Below are 15,126 nucleotides of genomic sequence, written 5' to 3' on the forward strand. Positions count from 1 at the left end.
ATAAATACATGTAAACACCAATACAGCATAATCCATGTTAATGGGGAAAAAGATATAAGGATTTTTTTGCATGTAATCAGCTTGCTTTAGCAAAAACAATTTTTCATTCGACTATGAAAAATAAAGTAGCATCTCAAAGGCTCCCTTAGGGCAAGTGGTATTACCAGGTGCCCCATTCCTTATAATCTCTGTAATCTAGATTTCCTTACTACTTACATTGTACTTGTATTGAAAAAGAAACATTTTATGTCCTTAACTAAATCAAACGCTTTCCGCTGAGAAAGAATGGTCATTTGGTTTCTGCTAGAACAGCATTTTCTTTCTGTTTTTTACAGATTCTAGCTATTTCACACTGCCTTCACTTGCAACCAGCACGCGGGCACAACAGGAACAAGAGCATTCAAAGGCAATGTGGAAAACTTTTTTCGCAGCTATTGCCAAGCAAGTGCAACGGGCCGGGTCAACACGGGCAACAACATTTATCTGGTAGCGTTAGTGACTGCAGAGCCCCAGGGATGGAGTCAGGTGGCAGAGGGAAGGGAGGGTTCCCTTGAGCAATGAGCTCTCTCCAAAGTCACAGCCAGGGCAGTGCTGGAAGGAAGCTCTGTATCAGCTCGGTCTCAGCATTAGAGATTTCCTACCAGCTCGGCACAGGACGCTGTTCCTGTGGCTCACCTGAGGGAGTTCCTGTTATGAAGCCAGAGGGTGGTAGGTTGAAACGCAGTTTCTGAGAGTGATGTAATCTTGGACAGCTCTCCGTAGGCAGTGATACTAGTGACCTGGTTACAACCTGCAGTGTTGTTACAGCCCCTCTGCTGGTCTGGTGATCACAAGAAAGGGAAGAAAGAAAAAAAAAAAAAAAAGAGGGGAGTGGAATAATTTTAAAAGGAAAAAAAAAGTTTCCAGATTTCCTTTGTTTAAGTGAAGCATTTTCCTTTTCCACTTTATTTGAATGCACCGACCTGGTGTCTAACAGATGGAGACTGTGCAGATGCACTTTTGGGAGTGCCCATAAAATACACTGCTAAAATACAAGTAGGGGGAGGGATACTTTTTGGGGGGTTGTAAATTTAATAATCATTGCTGTCACCTCACTTTCCCAAAGGAATCTGCCCTTTGTTCTCCGGATAAAGCTGGGGAGAAGAAAAAAAGCAAGTGAGAGACAAGGGAACATTTAGGAAAGAACACATATCCATAATCTGTACAAGCATCGCAGCATACAGTGTTTGTGCACACATCAGGAACCCATACAAGCAAGTTAGCAGCAACAGCTGTGCACAGCAAAAATATGCTTCTTATTCATCTTATATTTGTCTCCCTTTCTTCAGACCTTGCTATCAAACAGGCCAGCTAACTGGCTCACTCCCAGGTCTTACGCACAAGCATTTGCTCAGAGATGTCATCTAGGCCTGGCTTCTTCCAGCTTCTTGTGCAGCAAAGAGAGAAAATACTCTTATTTATTAAGATTATTCGGCAACAAACAGAACAATTCAGAAGGTTCCTCAAGCAGAAGAGTATGAGCAAAGCAGCAAAGCTGCTTTCATAAAAAGAGGACACTTAGAGGAAGTTCATTAAATAATAAAGCGATGGTTGCAATAATGAGAAGAGTTTTTTCCTTTTTAATCCACACATTTATTTAGCATCGTGTTTTTTCTTGGTCCTTATTAGGTTGCTGAAACGGTATTTATGTGGCTGAGGAAAAGAAGATTTCCCTTTGTGTAGTGACTTTGACACACAACTCATCCAATATAACGGAGTCAAGACTTCTAAAGAGACACTGCCAGCCAACAAAGTACAACAGTTGACAGGATTGTTTGCTTTTTATATGTTCTTTCCACAATTTGAAAAGATATGCCATTTTCGAGAAGCATTCCGCAATATTATGCAACAGCTTTCTTAATTTTTAATGGATATATTATTTTTTAAGTGTCAAGTTTCGCATAAAGCATTTTAGTATTTTATTCAGCATATACCATTAATAAATTATTTGTTCCTTCCTCCCGCCCCCCACAGCTGCACTTAGCATAAGGAAATGGTCTATTGACACTATAAAAGATACTTTCAACTGGCACACTCTACAGCCATTCCCGTCGTCAGACAAAGCACCAGGAGTGTATCCCTGTTCCTACTTCGTCGACACGCTGGCAGTGCTGAACATGCTACCCAGCAGTTTCATCACAACCTGTCCTTTGGTGAGAAGGTTTACACAAACATACAGCAGCCAGTTGCAGTAGAAATAAACTAGCACCCTGTAACCATCAGTGATTCCTGTTAAGAGCGTTCACTCTTGGCATGATTACTCCAGTGTCCTTTAGTCACCATGTCCAAGTGATTGGGGACATCTTAGGGAAGCGAGTCAGGGTGCTGCTTTTCCAGAGAAACTTGTCCGCTTGACCTGAGCTTGTTCAAAGGGCACACATCTCATCTCAGCAGATCTGCCCATTCTATAAGGGCAAAAAATGGATGAGATTTGATGTCTTCAACACCAGCAACGCCAGCACCAAGACGCTCCGCGGGATTGAACTGCAAAAGCTTGACATAAAAAGGAAAAAATACACGATTCAGTGAGTAAGAACAAAAACAACTGCTTAAAAGTTCCAGAAAGGTCTAAGGTAAGGGACATCCTACTGTTTTCCTGCTCTGTGAGTTACTTTCAAGAGTGCGAAACATACTTGAAATTCCTAAAATCCAACAAATGGAAGACTCTCCTTTCCTTGAGTCTCAGCATTACAGTCTTCAGAGACCACTGATCACAGCATGCAATACCCTGAAGCACTGCACGTTGGGACTTCATTTTAACTGTAACCTCGTTTTAAAAAGAGAAGAGCAGCCCCAGCCTGCATCTGCAGCACTCTGGACATTGCATTTGCTTCATGTTAACCTTTGCTCACACTGCTGTGATAAGGTTACATCGGGGACAATGGTCTGTAACTTTCCGTTTCATAAGTTTCATGGTTCCTCTGAGTTGCTCCTAAAATACCACAATATGATGGCCAGCTCTCTATTTCCTAAGAAAGTTTTTAAAGAGTTGCACAAAGGGATTCAAACTGAAAAATCAAAATCCCAGTGGCAAAACAGTGTAATGGCTTAATAGAAATTTCATAAAATCCAGCACTGCATTTGCTTCCTAGTTGTACATCACATGCTGAATTCATGTGAAAGGGACATCACAATATTTATATCTGTTTAAAAATACCAATCCATATAAAAGGGAATGCAAAGGCAACACTCCAAAGAGACTAATAAAGACACATGAAAATACTTTGCACTTTTAAAGCATTGTTTATACTCTGCTCAACTGCACCCACTACAAAGACTTGATTTCTTTTTTTTTTTCCTTCTTCTGCAGCAGCTAATGGGATAACTTCTTCCASTTGTCACAAGGAACAATGTGTATTCATATCTCAATGCACTCAACATCTAAGTAAGCATACATCCATAAACATATGAATGTACACATTTCACGAGGCTTTGGCATCTGTAGTCATAACATCACACAGTAAAGGTAACTCAGGAATAGTGAAAAGTGCTGCTCTGAGTTTCCTCAGAGCTTCTTCACTTCCCAGCAGGAACAGATGCAGCCACCGTCTCTTCACCTTCTCCTGAAATAGAACAAGTGCTGACAGCTGGAAAGTAAGCAGAGATGCTTGTTTCCCCAAGTTCCTCCTTCCAGGAGAACTTCAATCTTGGAAAGTAGATACATCACAATTACAATAGTTATCTATTTAAAAACCATCCTGCAAACTTTTCTGGTAGAAAACTTGGGAGTGCTGACAAAAAGAGATCTTGGGTGCAAAATACTAACCCAACGTACAGTAACAACTTTATCTTTCCAAAGTGCATGAGAAATACAAAGAACTCTCATTTGGCTCTAAGGTAGCTCAGTGAAGGGGGTGTTTATGAGGCAGTCACGTGCCCTGGCAGCGATGCTGCCAGACAGGTTTCTGGAGAGCTGAACGGTGATCCCTGACAGTTCACATTACTCTGTGATGCTTTGACCTGTCTGCCCTTGGCAGGGGGGAAGGAAAGTCGCAATGACAAATTGCTAACCATGGCAAGAGAGCTTTCTTCCTTTTCCTGACAAGGCTTCCTCAGCACTGAATGGCAGCTTCCTTGGATGGTCACACAACAAAACGTGATTTACTAGCTCATACAGCTGAACCTCCACCGTCACCAGCCTATATTAGAGGGCTTAACCTAATGGGCACTGATGTAACTGTTCTCTGAACAGACAGAGCTTTGTAACACATCCTTTAAACTCTAAGTGGCAAAAGGGCCTCTTGGGGTAATTTGAAAAGCAGCAACACCCTCTGCAATGAGGACTGGCTGAGGGAGGTGCACTAGAAGACTTTGTTTGTCTTCAGGTTCAGAAGTAGATGGCAGGAATTCTCCTCACCACATGGGGCTTGGCTCTGCCCTTACCCATTTCAGCCACGTATCATCTGTGGGCAAGGGCAACAACTAGCTACCATCTAATAAAATGAATGCAGATGACACAAAAACAGGGCTTTTCCTTAGCCGCTTCCCTCCTTGTTCTTGCCACAAACACCCAGATGCACGCACTCACTTTCAGGGAATTTCAGGCAGCTCATCAAAATAATAGTCCAAATGCCTGGTTCCATTCCCATCCCCTATTTCACAGTAAAGGCACAGAAGTCAAACTATCACTGGATCTTTTGACTTGCTGGACTTCCAAAATCCCTTTGCTCGACTTTCTTCAATAACTATTTTTTCACTCTGCTCTGTTCAGATCTAGATCTMAGTGATGGCATTATTTATGTATCCATTCACCAGGCACTCTTCATGAGCACAGCAGAGCTCACATACATCACTTATTCTACCCAAGTGGCATACGTCATACCCAGGCTCCTCTTCCTCAGTTAACTATAGGAAGGAAGATCGCATTACCTGAAATTCAAGGCATTGCGTATGTACAAGTTTACTCTCTCAGTCATGACTACCTAAAGCAGAGAATAAACTAAAAATAGCAGTCCACACTCTTTGCTCTTTCCTTTAAAACTGAAAATATAAGGTATATCAGTGTGTGATTATACTATAAAGTGGCCCCTGCCCTTTCTTTCAACCTATGAGTTGTCTTCTTATCACCTAAGTCCGATTTTTCACCACTAAAATCACTTTTCCTAAAAAAAATTGAAATCAGAAAGTTTCCTTGAGGAGAGCAATAAATTTTCAGTCACAGTAAGGCCATAACTTCCAAGAAATATGTTAGAACTTTCACAGAACCTACTGCCTTCTTGTTCAATCAGCTTCAATATTCCTGAGTTTAATTTATTTCATCACAATATTCCCATGACGATATAGGGCACAATTCCTGAAATGGCCATACAGCACCAGCAGGTGTTTCCAAAGCACTCAGCATTGTCCAAAGTTGTTCTCTTTTGAAGAAATAATAAAATACACCAGTTTCCTAGAGAGACATCCGACAGAAGTCAGTGCTTCTAGATACAACAATTCTGTTTGGCAAAAGTCTTTGCACTGACAAGACACCCATTCACGCTCCCACCAACAGTTTTATGTTATTACATTTATTTCCCCAGATTAGCTCAAGTGGATGTGTATTTGTCCAGACTGCATGCTTACCTAAACAAAACAAAATTTCCTCCAAATTACCTGTTGAATCAGTGATCTGGCCTCCTTTGATACGTGGTCTGGTATACTCAAAGCAGTGTGTGTGTTTATTCCTGATGGATGGCACTCAACCAGACTCTGAAACAAAAACCAAAGCAGTCAGATACTTTTCTCAACTCACAAAATGTACAGCTGGATTATCTTGTCATAACATACATGCAAATTAACATACAAAGTTATAATTTCAGAGTGATAATTTTCAAAGTTATCATTTAAAAGTTATAATTTGTATAAGCTATTGATCTGGAAGGAGTGTCTACAAGTACCCAAGTTTCCCTGTCTTAATTTTCTTGCTTTATTGCCCAAACTTGAAAAGGCTTGAACTAGGTGAACTTCCCTTTCTTCAAGCAGAACTGCCAGCTAATCAACAGAATGATTGGGCCAAGCACTCCCTGTCTTACAATATAGAAAAAAAGGCATTCCTGGCAGGCAGTGACATCTCCTTCCATCTACCTGTTTCCAGGAGAGCTCATTATTTATCATCACATTTGCCTGACACCTCTAACAAAGGCAATCCACCAAGAGASCTGCTCAGACTTGAATTAATATGTTAACGCAACATACGGTTTCTACATTGTCCCAGGGAACAGAATTTCTGTTAAGGCAAAAAGTTTAAAAATGTACAGAAGAAATGTTGGAAGACTTGGATTTCACTACAATTAAAAGGATGGCCTGGCTTTTTGATCCCTTTACAGCCCTGAGTTTCATAAGGTTTTATAAAGTTGTTCTGAYGAAGCTTGAGCATATTTGATTTCTCAGCTCTCATGTGGACCAAGCAAATCTGAGACTCAGATCTGCAAGGCACATCTGGAAAGGACAAGCAAGGAAGCACAACTGGGCACATCGCTTCTCAGAAACTACTGGCCAACATCTTGGTTTTCCTTTAAATAACTTGCCCCTAGCCCTACCTTCCCAGTGAGGAGTTCAAACAGAATGGCACCCAGGCTCCACCAGTCACAGGCTTCTGTCTCTTCCAGGATAGCTCCAACCTCTAAATACGAGACATTGCRATTAATACTGAAAAGGTCAGGCACACCTTCAAAATTAACATATATTTACAAGGTGACAGTTTAATGCTGACTGAACATATACTAAATAACACAGAGCTTTCATTATGCCTGCAAGTTAGCTAGCCCTTTAGCCACCTACAGACTGCGATGCTCAAACACAGCACTGTTCATTACATGCGTAATTTGATTTTTCCTCACACACATGGGCTTTTTCAAGACTTGAGGGCATCAGAATGGGGATTCAGCTAGATTGGATTTGAATTGGACAGTGACAGATAGTTAGGCAAAACATATTTAGGGAATTTATCCYGGTCAGAAGAGCGGGACTGACCTGACTGGCGTGAGGCATCCGAATAGTCAGCACAAGGGGGTGTACAGTAAGTCAGTACCTAGGCATGCCTTGGCTTTGTCCTGGAGGGCAGAAGTCATCTCATGGCTAAGCCTTGCTCTCTGCTGGTATCACCATGGACTGGCTTTCCACAGTACTCTCCCATGTCTGCTGGGAACTAGATAAAGATGCCACATCTACTTCACATAGCCTATCCACAACGAGGGACCACAGTTTGCTACAAATCACCCCAGATTCAACSCAGCTACCTAGATGTAAAAAGTTATTTCCTCTGACATCCAGCAAAGAGCCAGCACCACCTTCCTGCTGTCCATGCACAAGGGAGAGAGCAGAAGGGTGGAGGGACTCACAGAAGCCCCAATGTTGCACGTTCCTATGTCCAACAGTACAAGCACACAGCAAACTTGGCCCTTATACAGTCATACTTGACACTACAAAATTAAACGCAAACACACAAGCTGTCTGCCTTAAAACAAGGAGCAAAGGCAGACTGCAATGAAGAGGAAATGTTTATTTTGACAGTCAAAGATGCAGCAGCTGCACCCAAACAGCTCTGGTGGCAAAAGCCACACCAGACTGGCAAGAGAGGACAGCAACCAGCACAGTCACCCAGCCATTGCTGTGAAATGCACTGGGCTGGGTTGGAAAACTCCTGCTTAGCTCTTCATGGAGCTTAGCATGAGCACAGCCAAGGAGAGCTATAGACGAGTCAAACTGGTGCCAGGGACAGGAAGGTGGTAGCCACAGCCCCCTCTGAGACAGGCACTGAGCGATGAGGAGGATGGCTCACATGGTTTTTATCCAGTTAGGGCATTACTCACATTGAAAAGTTTATTACAGATAACGGCATTTGAATGTCCAATATATCACTACACACTAGTAGAATTAATTCCACTCCCTACAGATTAACATTTCTATCATTATCAAGAAATTTTTGCAAGGATATCACGGCAGCCACACAAGGAACTGTATCACTATAATTGTTTAACATGTTTTAAGACCCCAGACGGACTTCTAGACCAAGCCAAAATTATGTCAAGGCCAGATTAATTTTTGCAAAACTCAAAATCTGTTCTTCTAAATAAAATATTACTTCCCTTTAGAAAGAGAGAGATTCTACATAACTGTCCTCTAAAAGGAAACCCAGAACCTCATGTCTTTTCACATTCTACAGCTGACTAGGGGCATCTCTCAGTGCTGAGAAATGTGTTGCATGGAAATGTCCCCTTCAGTCTGGAACTACTGAACATGATTTCCTAGTGCTCTATGTTCCAACTACATACACTCAAAACAATGTAATATGAACAGAAAACAAAGTCTAAACACAGRTATTTAAGGGTTCTTTATAGGAGAGGCATTCTAGTTGTTCTTTCCTGTGTGACTTTAAACCTGTGGATGCACTGGACTGAAAGTGTTTTCTCTCAAATAATTCAAGATTTCTATTTATTAAATTAATTTCACATTTATACCAGAATAAGGGCCGTCAAGCCAAGAGTTTATTGTTAAGTATTGACTACTACATTATTCATTCATATGCTACCAGCTAATTTGAATCAAGTTCCCTATGTTGGCAAATCTTAGTTTTTAGAATAATACCATAAAAAAATAGACTGTCTATTCTTCCCCAGAGACACTGAAACACTTAAGCTAATAGCAGGTATGGGTCTTTTTATTTACAGCTAATATAAGCAAGTTCTAGATGATGCAAAGCTTTGTCATTTTGAGCACACACAAAAGAAAGAAGAAGAGAAAAAAAGTAGTATTATGAAAAATGCATTTGAGCTATGGTGTTCTTTCTCTTTTAGTGCTGGCAGTCACAGATGCTGATCCAATTCTTTGAGGAACTAAACCTACACTGCCTTCTTTCACAGAAACACAAACCATTCATTGCAGGAAGCCAGTGCYACCTCACCCACTTCACCGATGAAGAAAATGAACACAGTAAGAGTCAAAAAGTGAACCAGAGTTTACCTCTTCACAAGCCAAGCTCATGTTTTAACTGTAAGAGCACTTTCACAATTCAAAAACAACAAGTCACTGCAGGTCTATTACAGGAGAAGCAACGACTCTTGTATTACTTTTGTCCATCACCAAAACAAGGCAAATGGGATGAAATGAGAGCAGCCAAGTAATGCAGAGCTCTCCCCAGACCGAGCAGCTCTGGCCGAGTTCTCGTGCACACAAGCAGGGCCTGGGTGCCCAGTCACCTAAACCAACCTCAAACAGAAAATGGAAAATTCAGACACGAAAAGCATCTGAATTTTCTTTTATGCAAAAAACATTCGCTCTACTTTTCTCCCATTACCAGTGTCTCTCTTCCTAATGCTTTCCCTAGGTCCCCAAATTACCTCATTTTGGATTAAAATACATGTTTTCCTTAAAAAAAAAAAAAAAAAAAGCGTTGTGAATACTACAAATAAACATGTGTTGTTTACATTCCCTTACTTTAAATAGGTCACCTTACTTCTGATGCAATACACCGATCGTAATAAGTTCAGGATATCACATCAATATTACTGCATTTTATCTTGACTACACATCATGGGAAAATTTAGAAACTGTGGATTATGAAGTGCTTTCAAGTGATACAGAGTAGCTAGCTAATGTAATATACCACACAGGGCATATGCTTTCTTTTTTTAAGCTTTAATATTGCAATAAATCTGAACTACAATATCTGCCTTCACTAAGAAAACATTTTCATCTCAATCCATCAGCAAAGTAATTTAGACAATATATGGTAGCAACCCATAAGCCTAAGTGAATAACATGGGGATATTTGTGCCAGTTCTTTACTTCAGGAACCTCGAAATCAAGGACCTTATCCACATTTGTACAAATGTAAGTCTACACAAGCCTGGGCATGGTGCTAGTGTTTTCAGGACCTGCAGTACAAAATTTGCAGAAAAAAATGTTCATACAATTTTCAAATGCAAGATGCTCCTAAAGCAGAGGAAAAAATCTCTTAAAGCAGAGACTGAAAAAAAATGATCAGAAATTCTTCCAATTTCGATGCAAATTCATTAAAAAAGAGAGGGCTTCCTTCTTTTTCCCTTACCAGGGCATGGCCACTGAACATGCAGCACCAGGCAGCCCGTGGCAATAGCAATGTTAAATTCTTGCACAGGAACACGGTTAGCAGCAGCAGTCGGAGGAAACTGAAGAGAATGAGATTTGTAAAACGCTCTCAGAGTCAGATCAAGACAGATGGTGCAGGTAAACAGCCTCTCTACCCAGCTCTATTCCTCCAGTGCAGCTGGTCTCAACTGAAAGGCTATTTCTTTACCGTTTCCATACTTACCTCTTATTTGCATTACACACGGTAGTACCTTACTTCCTGATACGGGATAYGTAGCTGACAAAATCCTATATTTTTAAGCATAAATGCCAGTTCTGAAGTAGAAAAACAGAGCCTTGGCTTTTTCTGAACGGGTCTTTGATGATGTTATCAATATCAGGACTGATTTTCTCATCTTTTCTACAGCATCTTACCCTGAAATGCACCCTTCATGCTGAAAGCTTTCAAAGATTTTTTCCTATAACCTCTCAAAAATTTTCTCTCAATATACAGTCTCCTCCAGGACTGATAATAAGGCCTCCTGACTAGCATGGYATTATTATTAGTTGAAGCACTATTGCTATTAAGCACTAATATAATTAATTAAAACAAAACCAAAGCCAGGTTTAGGCCTAGTCCAAGCAACTTGAAATTCACTGTGCCAATTTATGTCGCACCATTTGCAAATCACTTGGAACAGAACCAAACTTTGTAGGGTAACCTTTAGCATCAAGAAAATACATCTGCATTAAGAATGAGGCCTGAAATCAGCTCGCAAGAAAACAGGCTAGTAGCAGAAGTATTGCTTAACCTAACATCTAAAAGTGAAGAAGGGTTTTGAGCTGCGACGTTCCTCCTGAAATTAAGACAGGAACCTTCTGACTCTTACRGGTCAGATGAGAATTTCAACAAGGAGGAGCCCCTTCCCCCTACTCTGTGCTTCAAGGAGAAGCTGCACACTTTTAAGTATTGTAAATAGCCTACCTGCAAGTATTGTTTCTGCACTGCTAAGAAAGCAAGGACACCTATCTGAATTACCATCAGGTGTCTGAAACYGCTCAGGAGGAAATGGACTTGTCCAACATCCTTAAAACATCAGACACGACGTCTTCTCCTCCCGCTGCCACTGAGATAAACAGCACTGCATGAAAAAACATTAGCTGTGCTTCAACCTTCTATTTACCTTACACTCATCTAATTTGAAAAGCTTACTATTTTATCTGAGTTTAATATCTATAAATATAAAGAAGCATTCACAGAGAACCAAGTAAAATGAGTCCAAGCTAATTCACTTCACACAGATTCAGTCAGCCAAGATATCACAAGACAGAGTCACTAAGTAATATATCACACAAGCAACGTGGCTATAATGCTTCACCTAAAACGCTTTAGCAATTTCTACAGCGCAGYATGGAAACATCTATAGTTAAGTATGAAAAGTGTATCATGGTCTTTAAACAATAAAGTAGTGAGGCAAGTCCAAAGGACATCTGCTAAGATCAAATGGAGTATGAAAATATGAACTTCCATACTAAAGATATTCAGAAATATATGAACATCTATATCCCTCTTTGGAAGAAATTTCTTCATGTCACTAACGAAAAAGATTAATAGAGGGATCTATTTTTCCTTCCTTTTATTGACCCAAGATGGAATTAAAACTTCTTCTAAAATAATCAGGTAACAGAAAAGATGAAGAAGCTTTTCAGTGCTGTTACTGAAAGGAAACAACTACTATTTAACCTTTCAGCTATTTTTCATTTATTTTCAAAGGACATCTTTTACAGCAGCTTCAAATTCTAGCCCATGTGTTATTAAAGAAAAAGAAAGAAAAAAAGAAGGAAAAAAATAAGAAAAAAAAAAGGAAGTAGGAAAGAGAAGGAAAGGAAAAAGAAAAGGAAAAAGGAAAAAGAAAAGAAAGAGGAAAGAGGAAAGAGGAAAGAGGAAAGAAGAAAGAGGAAAGAGGAAAGAGGAAAGAGGAAAGAGGAAAGAGGAAAGAGGAAAGAAAGGAGGAAGGAGGAAGGAGGAAGGAGGAAGGAGGAAGGAGGAAGGAGGANGAAGGAGGAAGGAGGAAGAAGGAAGAAGGAAGAAGGAAGAAAGAAGAAAGAAGAAAGAAGAAAGAAGAAAAAGGAAAAAGGAAAAAAAGAAAAAGGAAAAAAGGAAAAAAGGAAAAAAGGAAAAAAGGAAAAAAGGAAAAAAGGAAAAAAGGAAAAAAGGAAAAAAGGAAAAAAGAAAAAAAGAAAAAAAGAAAAAAAGAAAAAAAGAAAAAAAGAAAAAAAGAAAAAAGAAAAAAGAAAAAAGAAAAAAGAAAAAAGAAAAAAGAAAAAAGAAAAAAGAAAAAAGAAAAAAGAAAAAAGAAAAACAATCAGATGAATTAAAGCCTCTTCCAAAGTTACTAGCTGACTTTTATGCCAGTCAAACAAACAAACAAACCCAGATTCTTATAAATCAACAATTTCAATACATCTCACTATTTATTCTAGTTACAGGGTCCAGAAAAAAAATATGTGACCATGTACTTCACCTAAAATATCCAATGTACTCAAATTGTTCCTTAGTGTCAAAACATGCCAAATTATTCTGAAAAATACCTGATAACTCTCCCCACATCTGTGCTTTCCACTACCTACTCCAGGTTAAGGCATTTTACTCTTTTAGGAACAGTTGGCTGTTCCCGTTTTCTTTGGGATGCCTCGGTGTCTTTGGAGAGCTGCTCACATCCAAGCCCTTGTAACAGCTGCTCCTCCCAGCTCAAAATGTGGAGTCCTCCTCCTGCACCTCCAGACCCTTCCTGCTCCTTCGCTCCAGCTGTGGAGCTTCCATGTTAACTTTCAGCACCATTTCCTATTGCCAGCGTTTTTTAAATTGAACTTGCTGGTCCTGGCATCCTTGCTGCTTAAGGTCCATTTGTTTGCCCTATTTTTTCCTTCCTTTTTAGGATAATCCCGAGACTGTAAAGTCACACAGAAAGCTAGGACAGAGACACAGATAAAAATCTAGAAAGTCCCATCTTAGACTGTAACCATGAGACCAGTCCTCCCCTCGACACCTCTCAGGGTCAATGGCACTTTAACCTACCCCAGTTATTTCACTTCTTAAACAATCTACTCCAAATTAAATTACTATAATACAGAATAGCAGAATTCAATGAGTGCCTGCAAACTGCTACTGAAACACAYATACACAAATAACAGGCAGGGTTTTCACTATCAAATATCTATTTGTTAGTAGAGGCAGACTATTTTTTCCTCGCTCAGAAAACAAAAATTAGACTATCCAGGTTAACAGCATTTTAGTAATTTTTATTTTAATGTTTCATTCTTTAGGTTATCTAAAAGCTTTGCATTTTTTATTTTGAATGAAGGCTAGTTTGTTAAATAAGGCTCGATTATAGCACAGAGGTTATGAAGACAYCAGAATAATCTGCATGATGCATTACCGATGACCAGTTTCCTACTCATATTTTCGATGCAGCTAAACTCCCTTTGGCTTTATGATCTCAACAAGCAAACCTGTAGTTTGTAGTACATTCAGTCTGGTGAAAACTCAMTTTTTATAGAAAAAAAAAAAAAAGGAAAAAAAAACAACCAAAGATGCCACAGTTCTGCAATCTCRCTCTCTGATAACGCTGCAGGATACGACAGAACTTATCCTCGCCAGCTGGCAAGGGGACTTCAAGAGTAGAAGTAAAACATCTCATTCACACATTGCATTTGCACATTATGTTAGAACAGCAAGTCACTTCTACAACATCGTGCTTCACAGTCGAGAGGGGAAAAGAACCTAAAATGTGCCTCTCTGCAAGCAGCTCCTCACCCTACTCTGTTCTCRCTGAAGACAGTCTTGATTGCAAACAATCCTGTCCTTCTAAAGGGGTTATACAAAGCAGTTGKTTTTTAAAGTTACCAACTCCTGACTATCAACAATGGAATATAATCATTATTTTATTTAAAAGGTAACAAATCTTTATATTTAAGATCACAAAGTTGGCAAAACCTATACTTAAATAACAGACGGTGATCATTTGCATTTCAAAATTCATCTATCTTGCTTTTCCCTCAATTAGACCAAAACATGTTGATTCACAGGTTTGTGTGTGTGTGTTTGTTTCTTTTTTAAACTTATTTAGAAAGCAGAATAATGGCCCCCCTGCTAGGCTGGCATTTGCTCAAGTTTCTGTCCGTGTAAATTGAATCTGTTACTGGAATTTTCCCCCCTTCAGAATAGCAAGGCACATTAAGCAAGAGATAAAGAGATACATTGCCGATATTATCAAGCACGAGGCAGGTGGATAATGTGAGAGATTTTTTGTTAGTTTTGGTGGTTTTTTTGACAAATAAGTGATAAGAGTTCTCAGGGGGCATGGAGAGCAAAGGGCTGTTTAAACAGAAGTGAATCATTCTCATCTGATCTAGTAATAACTTTATATTTAAACATCAGCTGCTTAGCACCCTTTGAAATACTCAAACATAGAATTATTGTAAAGAGGAGGAAAGTAACAAAACTCTAAACCTAACATTAGTCACCCTAACTGCATTAACAGATCAGAAATCCTCACGAACGACTTTTTAATTTCTTCTTTAAAAGTAAACAGGTTATTCTTGGCCAAAACCCCTACGATTTTACTTGAAGTGCTGTTGAGTTTRTAGGGGATGATTTATAATCCATCACTTCCCTTGTGGGTTAGAGAAACAACATTTGACTTATCATAGGTGAACAGCAAAGATTTGGCTTGGCCATTAATCAAAGGATAGCACAGCCACTACTTTTAAGCATCTGCAGAGAGCTTTGTTGTTACAGGAGCTGCTTCAACGTGAACTTCTCCACCGAGCAGAACTAGGCGAGCAGTAAAAAGAGTTGTCCAATTTTACGAGCAGATTGGACAGTACTACAACGCACCATTACTCTGAGCGCCTAAGTACAGTTCTTGATATGCAAATCATTACAAATAAGCCCCGTCTTTAGCGCTCATGTGAAGTTAGGCACRTCAGAGGCGCTAAGTGCAAGGGCGAAATGCGTTAATGGTACAATGCCACCTGCCGTCAGCCGCGGAGAAACGT

General features: G+C 39.7%; 1 protein-coding gene across 2 annotated transcripts in view; it reads right to left on the reverse strand.

The window, feature by feature from the left end:
* Nucleotides 1-2,045: 2,045 nt before the first annotated feature.
* RPS6KC1 (ribosomal protein S6 kinase C1) overlaps nt 2,046-15,126 on the reverse strand; it is a 77,921-nt gene continuing 64,840 nt past the window's right edge. For both annotated transcript variants that reach the window (XM_026048385.1, XM_026048384.1), the window contains 3 exons: nt 6,558-6,640; nt 5,632-5,727; nt 2,046-2,532 (listed from right to left, as the gene is read on the reverse strand). In XM_026048385.1, the coding sequence (XP_025904170.1) occupies nt 2,422-2,532; nt 5,632-5,727; nt 6,558-6,640 (290 nt within the window). In that variant the 3' untranslated portion in view covers nt 2,046-2,421. The remainder of the gene's footprint in view (nt 2,533-5,631; nt 5,728-6,557; nt 6,641-15,126) is intronic.

Source organism: Nothoprocta perdicaria, unplaced genomic scaffold (genome assembly GCF_003342845.1).
Source record: "Nothoprocta perdicaria isolate Ctin4 unplaced genomic scaffold, notPer1 scaffold_54, whole genome shotgun sequence".
Classification (NCBI taxonomy): domain Eukaryota; kingdom Metazoa; phylum Chordata; class Aves; order Tinamiformes; family Tinamidae; genus Nothoprocta; species Nothoprocta perdicaria.